The sequence below is a fragment of the Sciurus carolinensis genome, chromosome 4 (assembly GCF_902686445.1).
Source record: "Sciurus carolinensis chromosome 4, mSciCar1.2, whole genome shotgun sequence".
NCBI classification, from domain to species: domain Eukaryota; kingdom Metazoa; phylum Chordata; class Mammalia; order Rodentia; family Sciuridae; genus Sciurus; species Sciurus carolinensis.
The window spans coordinates 102,450,061-102,473,228 of NC_062216.1; the positions used below are offsets into that span (position 1 = coordinate 102,450,061).

The 23,168-nt window shown below is 36.4% G+C and overlaps 1 protein-coding gene across 1 annotated transcript in view; it reads left to right on the forward strand.

The window, feature by feature from the left end:
- Pdzrn4 (PDZ domain containing ring finger 4) overlaps positions 1-23,168 on the forward strand; it is a 358,359-nt gene that overhangs the window by 323,360 nt on the left and 11,831 nt on the right. Inside the window, exons 6-8 of the mRNA XM_047549877.1 lie at positions 11,830-11,928; positions 14,291-14,353; positions 20,773-20,874. Coding sequence (XP_047405833.1) covers positions 11,830-11,928; positions 14,291-14,353; positions 20,773-20,874 — 264 coding nt within the window. The remainder of the gene's footprint in view (positions 1-11,829; positions 11,929-14,290; positions 14,354-20,772; positions 20,875-23,168) is intronic.

Here is a 23,168-nt window from a genome sequence, read left to right on the forward strand (position 1 = left end):
GTTGCCAGTGACGTTGTTTCCCATTGGATAAAACAATGATCACCCTGAACACTAAAGCTTATCCCCCAAAGTTGATGATGATAACCTATTTCACTCCTAGTTTACTACATTCCCTAAGGTACTCCTATTCATCACTTTTTGAATGCTCAGATTTTGCTTTTATCCCCACCCTCTAGGCTCACTCTGCCCTATAGCATAGCTATAGATTGTCTCTAGCTCTCCTTATGTTTAGATAAAAGTACTTTCCTTTCTCTGGTGCATGTCTACCTCTTCAGAATGTTTTGTTTTGTTATTGTTAAACAGCATCCCAAACTATAGATAGCAGCTCTTTCCCTGACCTTCTTTACTGAAAACATGGCCAGCTCAAAAGCATAGCAGCCATTGTCACCAAGAAGTGCATTCATCAAATCAGAGACAACTGTGGCACAAAGGGTTGACCTATTCTTTTCCACTATTTACTTTGCAGAAAACACAAAGCTAATATCAAAGAAATGTTACTAACACTTCTTTTTGAAGAAAGCTATTTGCAGTAATTCAAAGAAAAGACAGCTTACAAACGTGGAGAGTAGAGATACAATAGAGACAGCAGGACCAGGTGAAAAGCAGCACTATTGAATGACAGTGGTTTGGAGCCTCTCTGAGAATGGACAGGGCTTTTGTATAAAAGTCTGGTAAACTCTTTCTTCTTTATAAATTTAATGTAGACACTAAGGGTTGAAAGAATACTATTTTTTTTTTCAATTCAAGTCTTGTTCTCCTATGGATTTTATGCTCATCACCTGATCCAATTGACATTACAGCAACATGGTCAACAGCCTTGATCCTGCCTCTGCACATTTCACCTGAGTAACACGCTTCCTTCATCTCTCTCATTCTGTTCAGGGATTATCCCACCCTAGCACACCCTTCCCTGAAATCCCAGGCCTTCACCCCAGGTGAGCATTAGTTAGTTAAAGTGTAAGAGAAGAAACAGCAAAGTAACCCATGTACAGAAGATAGAGGGCTAGATGGAGTGTGTTCAACATTACCTTCAAAGAGTTCTAAAGAAAAATTATAATGTTATTAATTTCCTTAAAGTTTAGTCAATTTTAAAAGATAAAATAGAAGAAATGTATGCTTCCTCCTGGGTTGAATACCAGAAATACAAGTCTTTGGTTCTCTCAATAGTCCTAATTTTATAATGATTTATGGTTTATTTAAGATTAAACCTCCCCTCCTTCTTTCTTTCTTTATTTTTTAACACATTTACTACTTCTCCCTTTTCTGCCCAGAACTTTGGCTACAAGAAATTTTAGAATTTGGTGCTAACCTACCTCTCCAGCATCACGCCTGATACTTCCCCCAATACCTCCAGCCACCCTGAGCTTCTCCCCACCACTGAACAATCGCTCCTTTCTGGAACCTTCCCTCCTGTGGCTCATCTCATCTGTCTTTTCCACCTGAATCATTGCATCAGAATGAGTTTCTTATAAGCTTCAGCCTCCATCTAGGCGATGAGCCCTTAGATGACCATTTGGACTAGAAGAGTGTACTGATAAAAAAAATAAACTTTGGGGTTAAACAAATAAACAAAAGACTACATTTAATTTGGGATTCTGAAAAATAGTTGCCAAGTTATCATGAATAAATTCCTTAATGCTAACTCTGAATTTCCTTATCTACAAAATGAACTTTATAACATCTACCAAAATCAATTAGGACTATGATGCCAGAAAAAGAAGACCCAAAACTAATGCTTCGGGGAAAAACAAAAAGTTTTATCAGCTCTCCTAACTGAAAACTCTAAAACTCACTATTGCAGATACAACTCAATTCAGAGGGCTCAAATGATATGCCTGGATCTTTCAGTCTATCTCTACCTTTTAGCTTTTTATCTCTTCTTTTATGAATCTATCCTCAGGCTCTATATATTGTGTCAAGTTTAAGCCTTGAGCTACTCCTGATCTACATTCTTGCCAAGTCAAGTGTGACAGGAAAGGCAAATATTCTTTTCCTAATAATTTTAATAAGTCTTGGTCCCAATTTTGATGGGATTAAAATAGATCATATACCCATTCTTAAATGATCACTATGTCCAAGGGAAAGCATGCACTCATTGGCTAAAATCTAGTTCACATGTCTACTCCTGGGGCTGGAATCAGCCCTAAACATACACATATGCACAGAGAAAGGAGGTGTACTTCTGCAAAAGAATGATAGGGTCATGCACTATAATACCCTGTTAACTTTTTATAAAATAAAACAAGGCATATATTTGCAAGGCATTTAGCATAATATTTAGTAATACGTTTCCAAACCTGAATGTGAACTTTAGCACATATTGGGCACTAAGGAAATAAGGGAATAAAGTGAATAAGTGAAGACGGAAACTGCTAGTGGAATTCTTAGAATAAGTAACATATTTTTACTTCATCTTTATAGTTCACTCTGATTTCTTGTTGGTGCATATTATGAGACTGAGTCACATCTATTCTTTGTAGAGCTTTCTGAATGACTTCTACTTAATCTAATACAATTACACTGTAGAACAAATATAGCAAACATAATCATGCCCTATTCAACTCTTCTGCAGCAGTAAACTCACCCCAAAAATGAATCTGGTGCTGCTCATAAGCTCCCAGCAATATGCTAGTACCAGAAAGGCAAAGGATAAGAGGACAGGCGTCATCTTCATAGAACCAGAATTTTTTTTGTTTCATACATAAGGCTTGCAGAATAATAAACAGAATAATAAACAGAAGAGTCAAGTACCTGCTTATACACTAGAAAAGGAAACAGACAATTAAAAATGTAAGCAACCTAACAGGGAGTGGTGCATGCCTGTAATTTCAGCAACTGGGAATGCTGAGATAGGAAGATCACAAGTTCAAAGCCAGCCTCAGCAAAGGTAAGGCACTGAGCAACCCAGTGAGACCCTGTCTCTAAATAAAATACAAAAATAGGGTAGGGGATAGAGCTCAGTGGTTGAGTACCCCTGAGTTCAAGCCTCAGTACCAACAAAAAAGGAAAAAAAAAAAAGTAAGCAACTTAACAAAATCCAAATTTGCTAATTAAAAAAAAGAAAAAAAATTAAATGATCATAATTGCCCAGAAGTTACTAAACAACAGTGAAATCTTAATAGAGAATTTTAGGAGCCTGACTTCAGGAAGAGTGAAGGGATGGAGTACCATCCTGGCAGGAGCACTTGAACTGATATTTGAAACATGAGAAAGCAATATTAGGAACTAGAGAATCCAGGCGTGGTTCTTCATCTAGAATTTGAATCCCCCTTTCACTTAGACTTTCTGTATGACTTTGGGTGTTAGTTAACCCTTTATGAGCCTCATTTCTTATTTATAAAATGAAAATAATAGTAAGCATGTTTAAGAACTGAAATGACTGCATGCATTCAAGTCTTTATCTTCTCTCACTTGAACTGGTAACATTCCCAATTTACTTTCTTCTCTTTTAACTCCTCCAAATCCCTCATTATGCTACTGGTAGGTGTTTAAACTGAAAATATGGCTGTGTTATTTTCTTTATAATGGCTCCTCTTTACTTTTTTACAAATGCTATAGTTTGGATCTTGAGTGTCCCCCAAAAAACCTGTGTGTGTGTGTGTGTGTGTGTGTGTGTGTGTGTGTGTAAAAGAGAGAGAGGGAGGGAAAGAGAATGGGTATGATCTAATAAGAAAGGAGAAATTGATAATACAGAAAAAAGAAGGACTAATTTTATGAGGTAAATTCTTGAAAAAAAATTTAATGGTTTATGCAGCATGAATGGAGTATTTTCCTTTGATAGAATTGGGGATCTTTATTGCATTATAATATAAAGACAACATAGAGGGTACATAAAAATGCATATAGATTGGTACAGTGATTGAAGGAAATACACAGTAGTTTCCACATCTCATGTTTCTTTTTTCTCCATGAAGCATGGAAGAGGGTGATTGGTTAAGCCTGAGCAGAGAGAAGACACTAAGGCAGAGCTACAGAGAGAAGGGATATGAAATATCAGTCTGGCAGAGTGGAAAGTTGAGATCATATTGATCTATCTAACTAAAAAAAATGTAATCCAAGCCAGGCGTGGTGGTGCACAACCTGCAATCCCAGCCGCTTGGGAGGCTGAGGCAGGAGGATCACGAGTTCAAAGTCAGCCTCAGCAAAAAGTGAGGCACTAAACAATTCAGTGAAACCCTGTCTCTAAATAAAATACAATAACAGGGCTGGGGATGTGACTCAGTGTTTGAGTGCCCCTGATTTCAGTCCCCAGTACCAAAAAAAAAAAAAAAAAAAAAAAGGCAATATAACTAAGAATAAGCAGTTTCTGTTGGAAATCTGAGAAAAGAAAAGGATGAATGATGTTCGTTTTGTTTGGCTTTTAAAAAGTGAAAAAGAAGTGTATGGATTGGATCTGGAATGTCCCCCAAAGGCTTATGTGTCAAAGGCTTGGTCTCCAATGCATCAGTGTTCAAAGGTGGGGCTTTGGCAAGTGGTTGCACCATGAGGGCTTCAACCTCATTAGTGGGTGACGCCATTAACAGAATCGTAACAGGATGGCATTGTTGGGAGGTGATGGAAACTGTTGGAGGTGCGGCCTTGTTGGGGGAGTACATTACTAGGGGCAAGTGCTAAAAGGGGTATGTCTTGTTCCTGGCCCCTTCCTTGTTCTCTCTCTACCTCCTTGCTGCCATGAGATGAGGGGCTTTCCTCCCCAATCCCTTCTACCATAGTGTTTTGTCTCACCTCACGCACAAAGCAGTGGAGCCAGCTGACCATGGACCAAACCCTCTGAAACCATAAGCCCAAATAAATCTTTCACTTCATACAGTGGCACAAGCCTGTAATCCCAGGAACTCAAGAGGCTGAGGCAGGAGAATCACAATTCAAGGCTAGCATCAGCTTAGGCTTTAAGCAATTTAGTAAGACCCTGTCTCAGATTTTAAAAAGTGAAAATAAAAAGGTCTAGGAATGAATCTCAGTGGTAAAGTGCTCCTTGGTTCAATCCCCTGTACCAAAAAATAAAATAAAGTAAAAATTAGCAAGTCTTTATTTATTCCTTTAAGTTGTTTGACCAGGTGTTTGGTCATAGTGATGACAAGCTGACTAACACAAAAGGAAAGTATGTGTGGTTGTAGAGCAGCATTGACTGCCCGTTTGAGATTTGTTGAATGAAGAGACAGTGAACGCTGTTGGTCTGGTCACTGTGGTGTGCCTTTCCTCCAGGACCACAAATTGCTGACGTGGGAATGTTAGGAAGTGAATATTTAGGCTTAAATGCAATTGATCTTTTTCTGGGTGATACTGTGAAAGATGAGAACAAGGGAGTGGTGAATTTTTATAAAAGATGATTATGCCTAACTATGGATTCAAACTCATATAAAGAGAGGTGAGGGCATAAAGCAATTATTCACAGTGAAAATTGGAAGCATCAACAGGTTCAAGGTCTAGTGGTGGAGCAAAGGAGATGGAAGGAGAATACAAGAGCATCTGAGCTCATCAGAGAATAGAGTGCTTAAAATTGCAATTTTACAAGTAAACCAACTCTGGAAATAATATTTTATGCATATTTTTCCTGCAAGTTACTGTGGCATGTTAAACTATTTTGTTGAAGGCCCCCCCAAAAATAACCTAAGAGGGACAAAAATCTCATCACAGATGACCATGGATAGTTAACAACACCATAAGAAATTTTTCAATTTAAACAATCATTTTAGTGTTTGCTCAAAACTCAAGAGTCAACTGTGAGAAACTCCAGGTTTCTGGATTCCTGTAAATGTAAACTATATGTTTACCTAAAAGAAATTACAATTTCCTCAAAGGTTACAAGAAGCAAAATTGGCTGGGGGTAGCATATCTGATGTAAACAGAAGGTTTTCCCTAGTTTTCTTGCATGCCATTGTTTTTACAGACAGCATATTTGTGGGGAGGCCAGCCCATAACTGGATTCCACAAGGTCTGTCTGGGTTCCTAGTTGTCCCAGTAGAAGTAATGATATGAAATTAATGGGACCCTTTTCACTTATCTCAATTTTTTGTTTCCCATTTTTATTTCTGGTCTAAAATTCATGACTTTGACTACTGACAATCCGTAGCATTAATCTATTACTTTAGTTGACGTTATAGATGAAATTTTTCTTTCTTTCTTTATTATGGCATGAAAGCCACTCAATATGGTTCATGTCTGACTTCCTAAAGTGATCCACAGCCCAAAATGAGAAGCCTTAGCCCACTTATTTCTGTTTCCCAAAGAACTCACCAAATCTCTGTTTTGAAGAATAGGTGATTGAGGATCAAAGGCTTCCAGTATTTCAGAGCAATACCACTGAAAAAGAAATAGTTCAATAAGGAATTGAGGTTAAGGATGGTAGTGAAGAGACATAACCAGAGCTCTGTCTTTTACTCTACATCTCTATAGAAAAGTGATTTGGTTACTGTTGCAGCAACTTGTTATGAATAATATCTGGAGTGGCATTTGTGGGCCTGGAACACTGTTGTCAGAGGAGTTTGGATATTCTAGGAGTTTTATTATTTATTTCCTTTTAAGTATGATACCTGGTTTCCATTATCCAGGGGATAATGATTTTGAAGCAATACTTCTAGAGTGAACTATCTAGGCTTCCTTATCTGTAGGGGTAAAAATTTTCACAGTTATACCTGATTTTTTTTTTAAATAAGCATCTTCTTTGAACAATTAACCATGGTATTTTACTAGTTACTAATCAACATTAAAAATCTAAGAAAATGATAGATTATAAACACTAAGTTTGTGTAACAGTACATGTGTTGTTTAATAAATAAAACCAGAAAGATAAATAAAATAAAAATAAAGATATGGACATAATAGTCCCCTTTCTTCCCTGTAACCTAATGACTGTCCTGCTTAGTCCTGGTTATTCTTCAGGCTTGAGTAGTGCTGGTTCCCTCTGAATTTTCTCACCCGAGGAAAAAATCTTCAAGGCATGGGTCATGTTATTTTTTAGAATTTGGGAGTAATTCTGTTTAAAAACCCATTGCAGGCAGCTTCAAGTTTTGTATCCTCCTCCATCAACAGAGTCCTATCTAGAAAGCAAAAGTTGTTTTTTTTTTTGTTTTTGTTTTTGTTTTTTTTTAGTTTTTGTTCCTCCCTAATCTCAATCATAAAAAATCTAAAAATTCCATGGCACTATAGTATAACTGATTTATGTAAAAATCTCATTTTTAAAAATAAATACATTTTTATTTTTAATCAAAACACGATAATTATACATATTGATGGGGAACAGTATGGTATTTCAAGACATATATACAATGATAAGATCAGGGTAATTGATGTTTCCATCACCTCAGACATTTGTCATTTCTTTGTCTTAGGACTATTCAAAATTCTCTCTAATATCTATTTTGAAGAATTTAATCAATTATTGACAACCATAGTTATCCTGCAGTTCTACTATGCCATAAACACTAGAAGTTATTCCTCCTTCCTAGTTGCACCCTTGTAACTATTAACCATCCTTTCTCCATTCCCTCACCCCATTCCCTTCCCAGGGTCTAGCAACCACTATTCTGCTTTCTCTATGGGATTAACTTTTTAGTTTCCACATATAAATGAAAACATGGTGTTTTTCTTTCTGTGCTGGTTTACTTATCCTAATACAATGGCCTCCAAATCCATCATTGTTGTTGCAAATGATAGCATTCCATTTCTTATGACTGAATGGTAATCCATTGTGTATATATACCACCTTTTCTCTGTCCATTAATTCATCAGTGGACACCCAGGTTGACTCCATATCTTGGATATTGTTAATACTGCAGCAATAAACATGGAAGTAAAGATGTCTCTTTGACATATTGATTTCCTTTCCTTTGTATAATTCCCAGTAGTAAGATTGCTGGATCACATGGCAATTATCTTTCTAGTTTTTTTGTGAAAACTCCATACTATTTTCCACTAGAGGTGTACTAATTACATTCCCAACTGTGTATGAGAAGCCCCCTTTCTCCATACCCTCACTAGCATTTAGCACTTTCTTTTTTATAATAGTCATTGTTACTGGGGTGGGATTATATCTCATAATTAGAATCCCATTCCTGTCCTTCCATGATTAGAAACCTGTTTCTTAGCAAGCTATTCTAACTTGACGCTTCTACTCTACCCGCAATCTACATATAGTCAGTTTCTGGCAGGTTAGATACCATAATTTGATTTGTGTGTGTGTCTTTATGCACTTTCCCGGAACATAACATCTTGAAGCACATTTAAGTCCACATGCATGTGGTCTCTCCAGGTGTGTGCAGTGATTCTTCCACTACAGTCACTGATGACTTCTGGGTGGTTAGCACTGCCATCCACACAGGCTTGGCTTTGATTTGTATATGCCCATGAATTGTCTCTGTGGAGAAAATGTACAGAGGGTAGCATTTCACTTTTATGTTTTTCATCAAACAGCCTCCTAGTGACAGAGGAAAAGGTATGAAAGTTGTTAGGGAGAACATTCTCTATTACCAGGAGGTTGTTTCTTCAGAAATCAGGACTTGTGTGCACTGTGAAGGGAATACTTAATTGAACCTGTGCTGGAAAATTCCTTTCAGATAATAAGAGTGTGCAAAGCTACCTTTGCCTCAGACAAACAAATGGGCTACAAGTATCTTCTTATAAGTTGTTCTGTCATAGAACTAAAGGAACTTTGATTCTAAAACCTGTGTTTCAATGTACCAATATGAAATATGCAGTAGTTGAGACATTTTCAGCCCAAGAAAGAAATGCCAGTTTGTACTTGGGACTGGTGTTTGGTGGATTGTGGGGTCAGGATGATCTCACTTGGGGCTCCCTCACTTTCTGGAATCCAGTCACTCTAAGTTCAGTCCTTGTAGCTAAGGCTTTGTACTTTCAACCCACATTAGTATGACCTGAATGCTGCTGGGTCACATTTTAAATGCTCTCTAATGATGATCATTTAAAAAGAGATTTATTTATCGATTATTTCTAAAGAGCTACTTGTGAGAGAATGGAAACCCAAGTCAAATGCCAAATTTTGCTAGGTGATAGGTAAAATGGCAAACCTAAAATATCTACCTAGAAAAGAAGACCTCAGGAACTCCAGGAAGCTAAAAATACGAGGGTGTTTGAGTATCTTAAAAGAGGGGTACCCAAAACAAACATTAGGTAGATAACTTTGAGACCTGTTTCAGAATTTTATTCAGGTAAGGTGACAATATTGAAAAATGATTTTGACCTCAGGACCTTAGTCTCCTTTCCCCTCTGATTCTTGGATAGACATTTTGATTGTGGGTATTGAAGCCTTATGAGTAGATTCTGCTCTTTTCTTTTTAATAGATACATTCTATTGTATTGTCAAATATCTTCTAAACAAACCCCAATATCAAGGTCACACCATTGAGAATATATAGAAAACACTCCAAAAGAGTGTTCCCTTCCAAAAACGTCTTCCTACGATATTGTGAGTTTTTCCTTTGCAGTGGCAGGACATTGTAAGTCCATGGATTTTGGCTTTGACTACAGCTTCTTATTTGCCTTGATTTAAAAGCCCAGTTTCAGTTGTTTATGGAGTATTTAGGTTCCCTGTAGGTCTCTTAGGAATCATAGGCTTCTTTACTAACTGCATACTGGTTGTTGTAATGGAAGCTCTTCTGTCACTGTAATTCCTTCTTAATATACAGGTTTAGTCAAGTATTCTTTCCCTCCAGAGGCATTAATTGTTGCCCATTTTTACAAGACCCTTGCTTGGTGTGTACATTTTTGCTTCTTGTGCCAAATCATGTCCCTGTTTACTGTTGTTCATCTACATGAAAGGATTTTTCCACCTCTTTTGGTGACTGTTCAGCACATCCTATAACCTTTTTAACTGCTAATATAATTTATAATATCTTTGCCCATCAGCAAGAAGTCAGGGTTCTTCAGAGTTTCATGTATTTCACTAATTTGCAGCTCTTGTCTGAGGATAGAGGACCTAAATTTAGTTTTATGTGTGTTAGCTGTGAAAATGATGGGTCACTGGACTCTATGATAGTAAATACCCTAAGGATTTACACATAGTTTATAGCATATCATTAAAATAAATGGTCACTATCCAATGACAAGGATTCCACTGAAACACAAAAAAATTGAAAGGGATGCTGCTTCTTCTAATGTAGCAAAATGTTCTGGAAAATATCCTCTCGTCTGAAGTGAAGTGAATGTTGTTTTATTTAGCAAATAGTTTGCTAATCACTATTTCAAATCCTAGACAGTTAAGTGGATATTTTATGTCTTAGTCTATTCTGGCTGCTATAACAAAATAGCATAAACTGTATGGCTTAAAAGAGCAAAAACTTATTTCTCACATTACTAGAGGCTGGGAAGTCAAAGTGACAGCATATTGGTGTTTAGTGAAGGCTCGCTTTCTTTCAGAAGGCACATTCTTCCTGCTTGTTGCAAGCTAGCCCACTGGGACTTCTTTTATAAGGGCACTAATTGTATTCATGGAGCCTCAATCCTTATGTCCTAATCAACTCCCAAGTCCCCCAACCCCCTAAAACATTCACTTTGGGATTTGGATTTCAATTCAGAAATTTGGGGGACACAAACATTTAGACCATAGCACTTTATTGTTAAACTTCATGATCTTCTTCATACATACACACACACATAAATCTATTTCCATTCAAAAGAGAAAAACTCCTTAAGTTGTTTTATAAAATGCCATGTATAGTAGGAAAGATTTTGAAGTAAAATCAAGCAGCCTTCCTGGCATTTGCTGAGCAGAGACCAGGCCTCTTGCAGGCAATGGAGAAGGGACGTGAGGCAAGACAGACAAGTGCATAACTCCCTCAGAGCTGAGTCCCAGAAACTTGTTCCAGACTTCACTTCCCATTTAAATATATTTTGCCCTTCCTCTTCTGATGATTTACTAAAGCGTCTTGTATTCTTCATCCAATAGGAAGAAGTGCTCCATGATTAGAGCATCAATTTGTGTTTTAATGCTGGGAATTAAGGTGATTTATCCTGACGTCTTCTGCTTCTGAAAGTAGTACAAATCTGTTTCATTATATAAAAGTGAAATACACTGAAATTTTATTATTTTACTGAACATAAATCAGGAAACAGATTCAGTATACATTATCTAAGGTCTGACATTTCAAGCCCCTTAGCCATGTGTTTCAGTAAATGTATTTTCATGTTCATTTAGTGCTGCATTTTGAATCATTGCCTCTGCCCCATATGACTTGATGTCTCTCCCTTCGGCCTGGATGAACCCATTTCTATCCAAGGGTGAGAGTTGCTATAAAATAATAGAAAACCTTGACCTGACCTCACGAAACACTTGCTTATTATCATATTGTAGAGAATTCAAAAGAATGGATGGAACAAGTTCAGTAGATTTTTTTTAATTCAAACTTATTTCATTAAATTTATTGCACTTAAACTTATTTTCTTTTTGAAAGAAAAACATTTTAGAGAGGTTTTGCTATCTACTTTGATATTATCAAAAATTTAATAGATTCCAACTTAATGATATATATATAGATAGATAGATAGATATGTATGTATGTATAACATTATGAGACTTTACGGTACGTACTTCCAACTTCACAATAATATGAATATGTAAAAGCACATAATGTTCATGTTTAACATGTTATTTTACATATTCCAACTTCACAATGAAGATACATAACATTGGTTTGACTGTTCGGAAATACACACTGGAGGTAAATTTTGATGATTTTGGTCACATGAGTTAATTGCAGATGTTGGGCAGTAATATTCAAACTTCCCGGGGTGACCTGAAGACTATCTGTGCCTTCTCCATTCTGCTGTGAGATTTCTCTGAGATAAATGTGGTTCTGTGTGCTGTTCTCTCAGGAGGTCGAGCTGTGTCGTGTTAGCAGTCAAGAGAAGCTCGGCCTGACAGTCTGCTACCGAACAGATGATGAAGAAGACACAGGCATTTATGTCAGCGAGGTAAGAATGCTGTGGAGGGGAGGGGAGAGGAGGGGGAAGGGGAGGGGTAGAGTGAAAGGACTCACAATGAGAAAATCCTTCCAAGGCTTGAATGTGAAGCATTGGCCACGTTCCAATACTTGTCACTTTCAATTAAGAAAGTAAATTATGCTGCCCAAGTAATGTAATTATTATCAGCTTGTTTAATGTGGATGCTTTCACCACAAAATCCCAGCAAGGAAAAGTGTGAAGTGGTAACATTGTCTAAATTTGAATGAATTCCCATAAGAATGAGGGAAGTTGAGCAAAGTTTTTGATCGGCAAGCATTTGTCCTTCCATTCCATTGCTTCTTTTATTGTTCTGTTAATAATAGCATTAACTAATTATTTTAAGTTAATGTTCACAATAATCACATCTTTTACTCTAGTGATGAGATGCATAGATTTAAATACCCAAGGAGCACATCTATCAGTTTTATTCAATCCCATAATTACTTCCAAGAAGTGAGAAACTAAAATGCCAAAAACCTTTGCTTTTAATTATTTTGAAAGAATGTCAAGCAAAATTTATTACCATAGGTGATTTTTTAAAAAAATCTCCCAAAGATGATTTTATGAGAAGTAGCAAAGTATGGGTTTTTTTTAAAAAGTATATATAAATATGATTGAAAAGTACATACCTATACATGCAAACACACACATGATATAAGTGTTGTGGGGGGGATAGATGCATGTAGATACACCCAAAGGAGTTAGACAAACTAGGTGCAATTGTTCTTCCATGCTGTTCCAAGGTCATGGTGCTGAAAACATTCTCTAACATGAGGAGCTTCACCTTTCTCAACTAGAAACTCAATAAAACAATGTTTACTTATTGTTTTCATAGAGTTTTTTAGAATATGAAAGTGATCACAAAATTAACAAACTCAGAAAACTATATAACTCAATAAATGTAGAATTTCATTATTTATCATTTTACCAAAGAATTTGCTGACTGATGCTTTCCAGAGAATATTTGATCTACATACTTCTTTCAAGGGCTGGGGAGATAGCTCAGCTGGTAGAGTGCTTACCTCGCAAGCACAAGGCCCTGAGTTCGATCCCCAGTACCGCAAAAAAAAAAAAATAGCTACATACTTCTTTCAAATGTACAACTATGACAATCCCTCTGATTAAGTTGAGAAAGTAAAAAAAGTATATGTCTTTTGTAATATACACAGAGGTAGAAAGGTAAGAGTTTGAAATTAGTTTGATTATAGTTTTGAAGACAAAGTTTTAGGATGTGAATAGCTTTTAAATGGGATGCAATTGATTAATGATCCCTCACTTCCTTCCAGTAAGTCTCTATTTACTATTTAAATATGTTGGATTTGAAGCTCACTTTCCAGGGATGATAAGAAACCACAGGAACTGAGTGTATGGACTTGGAAGGAATATTGTCCTTACCCCTTTTCTATGTAATTATAGTGTCATGTGTTAGATTTATCACTTAAGAATCAGTTGTTAGGTGGCATCCCAAATAAGAAAGTAATATCAAAGATCTGGATAGGCTGGATCAACCTCAGGCTACATTTGAAATACTTTTTTTGGAAAAAAGCTTTGAAGCAATGAGCCAATGTGAATGGTTTGAAACCATCAGAAATCTGATAGGTGGAATTACCCCAGTGAACTTTATGTCATCACTCAAGCTCAGCACATGAAAATGTTGATACCCTCTTACTAGACCTTTAAATATCTATTTATTCTAAAACAGTTTACAGTTAAAATACTTTATCCTATCTGAAAAGTGGTACTGAGTAATAAAATGTATAGCTAGGATTTCTTTTTTCATTTGTTGAGCAAGATAGATTATAAATCCCTTCATCAATTAATATACTTATGAGACAGAAATTCCTTTAATAAATGTGAACTTATAGTATAGCTATCAGCTTTTCTAAGACAGCCAGGGCAGGATTTAAAGACTGCCTTAGTAGAAAGAAAATTTCCTGGGTCCAGAGAATCTTAACATTAACATTTCATGTCAGCTGAAGACTATGTCTGACAACTGGAATTCAGAAATAAATGAATGAATGTGACAAAACAAAAAAGAAGCAAGGGATGGAGGCAAGGAGGGAGAAAAATAGCCTTCAAATCAAGTTCTACTCTAGTCCACTTCATTTTATTATTGTGAACTCTAAAACAGTCCACTTACATTTTTAGGATTAGTAATTTTTTTTTTTTTTTTTTTTTTTTAGGATTAGTAATTTTTGATGGATAAAAATACGACATGCACTCTGTCATAAATCAGTATAGAATTTTGAACCAGGACCTTAAAACTGTATTTGTAAGTTCTTGGGCAAATACTGACTGTCCCTTTAAAGATGGACTCTCCTTTCCATTGCAGGTAGATCCAAATAGCATTGCTGCCAAGGATGGACGGATTCGAGAAGGGGATCGTATTTTGCAAGTATGTGGTGTGGTTATTTCCCTAAATCTCCTACTGTCTGTCTGACCGTTTTTATTATGTTTCTTATAAAATGTTAAGAGAACAGAATTTGTCTTTGCTTTTGTATATTAACACATGAAATAGCACAGCTACCATTTAAACATTTTTAAAGTAAAGATGGTACCATTTCTTAGGAGTTCTCAGATAATAATTAATGGTTAAGATCATCTCTGGAGTGAGATTACTGGACTTCAACTTCCACGTCCACCCTTGACTTGGTTGAGTACATCACTTAACCTCCTTTCATTTCAATTCTATTTTCACATCTTAAAAATTGGTAACAATAATATAACCTATTATTGTTGTGAAGATCACACATTATGCATGAAATACACTTAACACAGTGTGTGAAACTGTTTAATAACCATTAGCGGCTATTATTCCTAGCAGCATCAGCAGCATCAATTGCTGCCTTGTCCAGAATAAATTAGGTGAATATGGACCAGATGTTCCTTTACTCTATGAAAGTTTTGATGTCTGAAGAAGGTTCAACCACTAATTAATGAGTTGCTGGGGCCAGGAAATACAATTTCTTCTCCATATAGAAATGTGAAAACATATAAACTGATTAAATTTAACCCTAATGAGGGATACAAAAAGCAGTCACAGAGGGGTTGCAGGGCTGGAAAGAAAGTTCCAACCAAATCAGGAATAATGGAAATCAGAGTTTCTCCTCCAAACCTGCCTGCACATATTCCATCCCTTTGGAGTCTTCTCCAATAAAAGAGTGACTGAAGAAAGACGCAGACTTCCAAGGTCCTGTGTCCCCATCAACCCCCAAATAAGAACAGAGTTCCTTCTAGGTTGAGTTTCACTGTCGATCATAACTGTAAATCAGAAAGGACAAATATAATAGTAAGTTGAAGGAGTACATACTGTTAAAACACCCAACAGAACTTCCAGTTGGGGTGACACAGAGTTTCCATTACTTCTTGCTAGGTGTGGACCCCCAGAGGATGTTTCTTTGCAGAATCTCTGCTTCAAAAATATACCAGTTGCCTCCCAGCATTCTAAGCAAGCTCTCCCCATGTAACAGGAAGACATCAGTGTGTGTAGAGGGTCACAATACAGGGTGACACCATCATGAAGTGGGTGTACCTCTGCTGCCTTTTCTCCTCTTCCTTCTTCCAGGGGACACTCACTGAATCCCACTACTTCTTTATCCCCTTTCTTCTCTCTAGCTAGATATTGCCAAACTTCTTTTTCATCAAAAAATCTTTGAGTGAGATTCCTGTTAATTAAGGATAATGAGTTAGTGAACATTGGAGGTCCCACCAGTTTGCAGAGAACCTCGGGAGTATAACATTTTTAGCTCATTGAGGATGGTAGTAGTGACCTGCAGTTAACCAAAATGGAATTGTGTCTGGATTTATCACAGGAAGAAAAAGTGGACCAGGAAACCAAGACGTAGTCTTATTTGCCATCACATTTTCAGCATCTTTCACACATCCACAGGAATAATTCAATCAATGAAACAAAGCTGCTCAGTGGAAAGGACGATAGGATAAATAAGATCTGTGCAGCCTCATTGAGAAATTAAGGGTAGCATTTTAGTGCATCATCCAGGCACAAATGTTTTTAAAATGCTTCCTTTTTAAATATGAAAATAAACTTAAAATGTACCATTCATTTTGTTAATATCTTCAATTAAATATACTAAAAATGATGTTCTGATGCTCAGGGTCATGCTATACCCAGCAATCATTAAACAATACAATTTTGGAATAAAATGCTTAATGACTGAAAGGTATGGAATATTTTGTCCCTGATATTAAATGTCCCTATTTGGATACACCAAGTCTACATATTGTATTTTTCTTACTCCTCTCTTGCTGTCACCAGCCGCCACTTCTCACCGTCAACTTTCCATACCCCACACCTCCTACTATTTTCTCACCTGACTTCTTTGCTGATTTCCAGCTAACCACCCTCCCATAAGCCAGGTACACAAACACAGTTATTAAAATTAGTCCCGTGGGTGTCATTGGGTAGAAATAAAGTTCACGTGCTTTCATACATGCATACCGCATGTTTTGACATTTCTAGAGTCTCAGCTATATTGTGGGTGGATACATTTCTGAAGAAAAATCTGCAGCATAATAAAACATTCCTTAATGGAGTTGGTTCATTGAAGAAACAACAGCAGGATTGATAAAGTGTTGTTTGCTGCCTGATTACTTTATATTCTGTGACAAATATGTCACACTTAATGAATAAATACATGTCACATTAAAAAGTCTAGAATTCAATTCTGTCTGCACACATAGGAAGCAATGTCTTAAGGATGATGGTGGAATTATATTAAGTAAAACTGTGACAAAATTGTACCCATAGACAAATAGCTCCCATATGGCTGATGAGAGATTATGGGATACCCTGTAATGAACAATTAATGACTCCTTTCCCAGGGAAATGAGAGTGAGGGAAACAGAGGATTTACTTCTCATCCTTGAGGTTTCCTGGCTGGCTTTTATTTAAATGAATCTCTTTAGAGCAATTGGGATTTTAATTTTCTGTTCATGATGACCTAAGTAGAGCACAGTTTATGGTCCTGCCCTTATTGTGTAGTTAAGATTTTTTCCATGTAGCACACCAGGTGCTTGTTAAATGACCTCACACAACAACACCACATGTACTCACACTGGGGACACTGATGGGGGGTAGGGATTATGCAGAAGAGACTCCATCAACCAACTTGATGAGAACATTGCTGGTTCTCATGTATTTTTTCTCTGTAAGTGCTTGATGATTCTGTTCTCTGCCACTGCCCAGAACTTGTGTCAAGTTCATCTGTAGGAATTAACCTAGGGAAGTCCTCTTACAAAATTTGCACAACCACAGAAAGTATTTCCAAGCTAGAAAGCAAGAGTTAAATACTAGAATAAACGATCAGCTTTCCAAAGGAGAAACCACTGTGTTCTCTTTTCTCCTTGGCATGGTAGGTGTGTTACACTTCATGTAAGCAGCCTAGTCTCATGCTGGCCAGGAAGTGGGACATGTTCCTAAGAACTACTTCCAAGCGGATCTCTGCCAGAACTCAACAGTGGAATACAGAGATTTTTAATGAGCTCTTTCTGTGCACTACACATACACTGATCCTCAGAATTTCTTCCTACTTTTGAATTTTCTTCCCCATGAATAGCTATTTTCTCCATTGGGATTCTTTTCCTATCTATATCTCTATACTTTATACTCATCTTCTTTCTCTCCATATTAAAATATAAGCTGACTGGAAATAATCTTTCCTATTCTGCCTAAGATATTTTTTTCTAAGAAATTCTGTAGATAGTTTGGTGCCAAGAATTTTAGTTACCAGTCTGCCTATGGTACTATAACATAGGAAACTTAAAAATTGGTACATTTAAAGCAGAGAAGCTATATCAAACCATTTTTAAGTATTTAGGTTCACTCTCTCATGTCCACACAGGAGATTGGGCCTAAAGTGATGTTTTTGACTCACATATCTCTCCTAAGACAAAAGCAATATCCGTCTTGAAAGTAATCTTTACATATGATTATGTACAGAAACTTAGACATATATTATCTACAAGATTTCCCTCGTTTAAAAAAAAAACAAAACAAGTTACATATTATCTCTTTCTTGGTTCTCTTCCGCTCTCTCTGGTTAAAATGGAATTCCTTCAGTAAGTGAGAAGTGAGGTGACTTGACTAGTCATAGGTCTCCTTCCCTTGTTGTGGGGTCTTCCACTTTTATGTTTATCTGGAGTCTTCTAGGCAGCTTCACCACAAGCAATCCCTACTTCATAAGCCATTATTCAGGAGCAGGAGCAACTGAAGTTTGGGAACTCTATGTGATACCATTCCTCAAAGCTTTTAATTTCTTGAGAGGTAACTTCTGAAACACATGGCTACATCTCTTGCCCTAATATCAATTTGTGCATCAAACTAAAGTCCTAAGTACAATGGAATGTACCAACCAGTTGACTGAAGTGCTCCTTATTTTGAAAAGAAAACTGTTAATTACATTTTAATGCCAGGTTTCTGAGGTGAACTCATTTCATCCTTTGTATGATTCTGACTATAAGTGTTTCTGCAACAACGGATCTGCACTGCCCCACTCCCCAAACAAAAACAAGGACTAATTGGCACAACTGGAGACCGTAGCTCTCCAGAGGAGAGTTTTCAGAGGAGAAAGATGAATGCAAACAGAAAAGGGACTGAAAAGAGAAAACAACCATATTGTTTCCTGATGGCTTAGAGTTAATAAATAGGTGGTAAATAAATTTCTAAATAGAACCATGTTTACTGCTGTGGATTTAATTATGGTTTATGAACACACTTGCTTTATTTAACAAGAAATAACAGAAAAGAGTCTTACCTTCACTGAGGATTAGAATATAAATGGTGATAACAATAACAATAGCATCAACACTAATGTGTACCAACATTGAGGTTTTTGTACCAGGCATTTATTGAAACCCTCTATAACAACCCTCTGCACCATTATTATCTGCATTTTAAGATAGCAAACATAATAGCAACTTTAGACTAACATGAACGAGGAATATTTAGATTGATGGCAGGTGAGATTTAGATGAAAAACGGAGAAGTATTTACGTGAGTGGAGACCAGGGGGGAAAGTAGTCAGAATTATATTTCAAGCAGAAAAGGTAAAGATAACCTGTGTGAGATCATTCAACTCAACTTACCTAACATCAAATTTGCTCATAGTGGAGAGAAAATGAAATGATTCATGTTTGACAAACATATAATTGTATTACAGCTATACTACTAAGAATTACCATAAAGTGGACATAAGCCCTCAAAGGTAAAAGAAGAAAAATTGTAGTCATTATTTTAAAATAAGACTTAATAGAGAATGGAGGAGGTTCAGTGGATCCATCAAGCCCCAAATTTATCTTTGAGGGGGAGAAAAGACTTTGGATCCAGTACATGCATATCTTTTCTTATACAATTATGAAAAACTACAACATAGCCTTTTCTGTCATTATTTCCCATTTTGGAATCATGGATTCTGTTTTCTAGGTTGACACATTTTATTTGTGAACTGCAAAAGAAAAAAAAAAGCAATGCACATGAAACTTGTAAAAGTTAGCTTTCTTGTTAGCAAGAAATGAAGGTGGTATTTGCTTTTGTCAGAAAATGCAACGTGGGTTGGGTTGTGTGTTTTTTAACATATGATAAGAGTCTAGGAATAAAGATCAACATTGTGGCCCAAATTTGAGATTCCTTGTGTTCCAATAATTGTGTCTATCCTCTTGCATCAGCCAGCATCCCTGAATCTCCTGGTGGTCAACTTAATATTTTACACAGAAATCCTAAATGAAAGATGTTAATTACTGAAAAAATGGTTAGTGTAGGCATATCTTCCATATGTGTAACTTCTCAAAATAATTAATACTTGTTTTAGGTAGACTATATGAAATTTTCTTTTAATATATTTTGATTATATGTTAGAGTTTAAAAACTATTATCTGTATGATCTGAGAAATCAATAAAAGATTTTAATTTTAAAATAATGAAAAAAGAGCTAAATACATTTGATCATGAAAATGTAGTTTAAAATACAAAGTTTAGATGTTTTATTTATCTTTAGAACTCAGAAAAAGTAAAAATGCAGATCTTAAATGCCATAGGTTTCTTTTCTGTGTAGTTGAAAGTTTACTGAAGGTCGGTTTCTATCCCTCATTTTTATTAAAAAGTCAAATTTATTCTGTTAATCTGTAAAAACATTGAAGTATATTTAAGATATTGCATTAGTTTAGGGTTAGGATGTGGGTTCATCTTAGAAAGGAACTGGAGTTTTAATGGGGATATTACTGATGAGTTTCTCCCATTGATTAGCTAAGCACTGAGATCTACCCTGAGTGATGTTTGGGCATCTGAGTCAGACCCACACACAAATATGAAATGATTAAGTGAAAATGCAATCAGCAGTGGCTTGGGAGCATCGCCTGGTGAGAGATAATACTGCAGCTCTCTAATTGGCTCGCAGCAAGCATGCAGGATGACGGATTTCAGTTGTGGTATTGCCGGTCCTGCTTCCCCCAGCACTATTATCTCAGAGTGACACTTCCATTACTCTGAGCCGAGAAAGATGAACGTCACCTGTCAGGGGCTGGTTAATTGTGTTGCTAGATGTATGTTGCCAGGGCGCAGGTTGGACATTTATGAACATAACTGCTTCCTCTGATGTCCGCCATCCTTCAGGGATCGATATGGCTCTTACAGTAAGCGCGTAATTGAGTGAAGGCACTTTCCACGGAGGGTCTGAAGATGAGCCCATTGTGTGAGCTTCATTGTCCATACATTTACCATAAATGAGCTGATATTTGCCATTTATTGTGTGCAGCATTGTGGAAATGGAAACTAATGTGCCACTTTCATTTGTTTTCTAGATAAATGGGGAAGATGTTCAGAATCGAGAAGAAGCAGTGGCATTGCTGTCAAGCGATGAGTGTAAGAGAATCGTGCTGCTTGTTGCAAGGCCAGAGATTCAGGTCAGAACAGAGATTGAAAGTCTTGAGACTGAACTTGATATTTGCTCACTTTGTGGGTGAAACTACAGTCATTATCTGCTGTTCTACATCACATCACTATCATAAATATCTATAAAACTAAGTATACAAAATACAACAAAGACTGATCTTTCCTAACTTACCAACTTTACCAAAAAAAAGTACACGTTAAAGACTGTCTTATACAGAATAGCAGCTAAATGTCCCACTTGAGGAAAAATACTTAAAGCACACAAAATTGAATCATTATTTTCTGTTTCCATTTTCCAGTTATTTAAATGAATTCACAAACAAAAAATTGTTGACTTTATATGATTTTTAATTCTGCATGAATCCTCATGTTAGATTCCCATCTAAAAATACTTAATTGGTATATTAAGGTATTGTGAAAGAATCTCTAATGAGAACATTAGCATATCTAATAACTTTCTCAAGTAAGGTATTTTATGTAGTAGAGTATGGTTCCATGTATATAGTAACTACATTTTTTTCCAAGTTCAGTATGACAGAAACATTTGTTCAGTCAAAAATCTGATGCTTCTAAAGGAATTCTGTTATATCTTTACAGAGGAAGATGTCATGAAAATAAAGGAGAGGTAATGGTGAAAGGAAAGTACTGTTGGTACTTCCTTTATATCCTTTTTATATCCAGCACAATGCAGAAAGGACAATACATTGTCACCATTCTATCCATCTGTCAGTAGTTTGAGTGAAGTTAGTTATATCGCCATTTGTCTCCTAGGTTATTGATCTGATATTTTTCAGACTCAGTAACTACATACTATCTATAAATTACATTGAGTAAGTGTATTTCAGTGTCAGACTGAGTCCTGACTTGAATATAGTGGTTATAAAAGATCACCCTTTCCGCATATATTTCCTTTATGCCCTTGACCATTCTAAATGGTTCTCATAAAGTCGGCCATCGCCTGGAGCAGAATAAAGTCACACACCTGAGGTCTTAGGAGTGGGGAAATGAGCCCACACAACTGGCTGGGCTGCCTAGGTGAAAGTGAATTTTTAAAATATGAATGAGACTGTACTAATTACCTGGAAATTTCTCAAACCTGTTATCTCACTGATCCCATTTTCTTGAAAAAGAACAGAATAAAGGGGTTAAATATATATTAGTAAAATTCATGGTGAATTGAAATGAACTCAGTTGTACAAAATATATCTTTATATCATAAGGTGGTTTCCTGCCCTTTTCATGTATCTGCTAGAGAAACTAATTAATTTAGAACTAAGGCATTCCCTTAAACTATGCCACATAATGGCCATAATGGGATATGGAAAGAATAGAAATTAATGACACAAGACCAGATCCTCTGAATCTTTGATGGAATACATATGCTTGGCAGAACCAGTAGCATCTTTGAATATTTGGCTACACTCATGACCTTTCTCTCAAAAGAGTCAATATTGGAGAATGAATTTTCAAATGAGACTTTCCCCAGTTGATCAAAGATGGTCCTCTGATTTCATAAGATGCCACTCTGCCTGTCAAAATCAGGATCTGCATTAGTTCATCAATCCTAAAGAAGCCTTCATAGCACTAAAAGAAAGTTAATTACCTATAGAAAATCAGATTTCCAGAGAAATTGACAAAGAAAATACACTTTAATACCACACTGTAAACATGTAATTTAAACAAACATAATGTAAAGTCACCCCCCACAAAAAAAATGAAAAAAAGTTGTCTTTATATTACCCATCTTTCCCTATCAAACTTAATGTATCTCACTGCTTGTTTATTTTTATTTTTTTGCATGTGTATTTTATTCAGGGAGAATGTGGAAGCATATTGTGTGCTTTTTCTAGGATGTTTAAAAAATGCCTTGAATACTCGCTAGATTCTTGGAAATGATCTACAAAGTTGCTAGCGGCAGTATTGTGCATCTGTGCAATATTTTTTAAATAACTCATTTCCTTCATTCCCTGTCACCTCTCTTTCATTTCCTGCCCATTTTCTTCCTCAGACCATTAAAGATATTACTTTTCTGTCCTATTCCCCTCAGGACACAGGGGCAGAGAGGGTTCTCATAGGAACTTGTAGCCACTACTTCTGAGACAGTGTATATTGTTCCTTTTTCTTCTATGTCGCATATTGTCCACTTCGGTGCAGACAGATCCCACTGTATTATGAGGACAAGCCTTCCTTTCCTGCAGCTCAGCTGAACAGGGATGCCAATCTCCATTGCAGCATTAGACTCAGATGGCAACGAGTGAATGTCTAGGTAGAAAGGGAAATACAATAGGGAAAGGAAGTGAGCAAG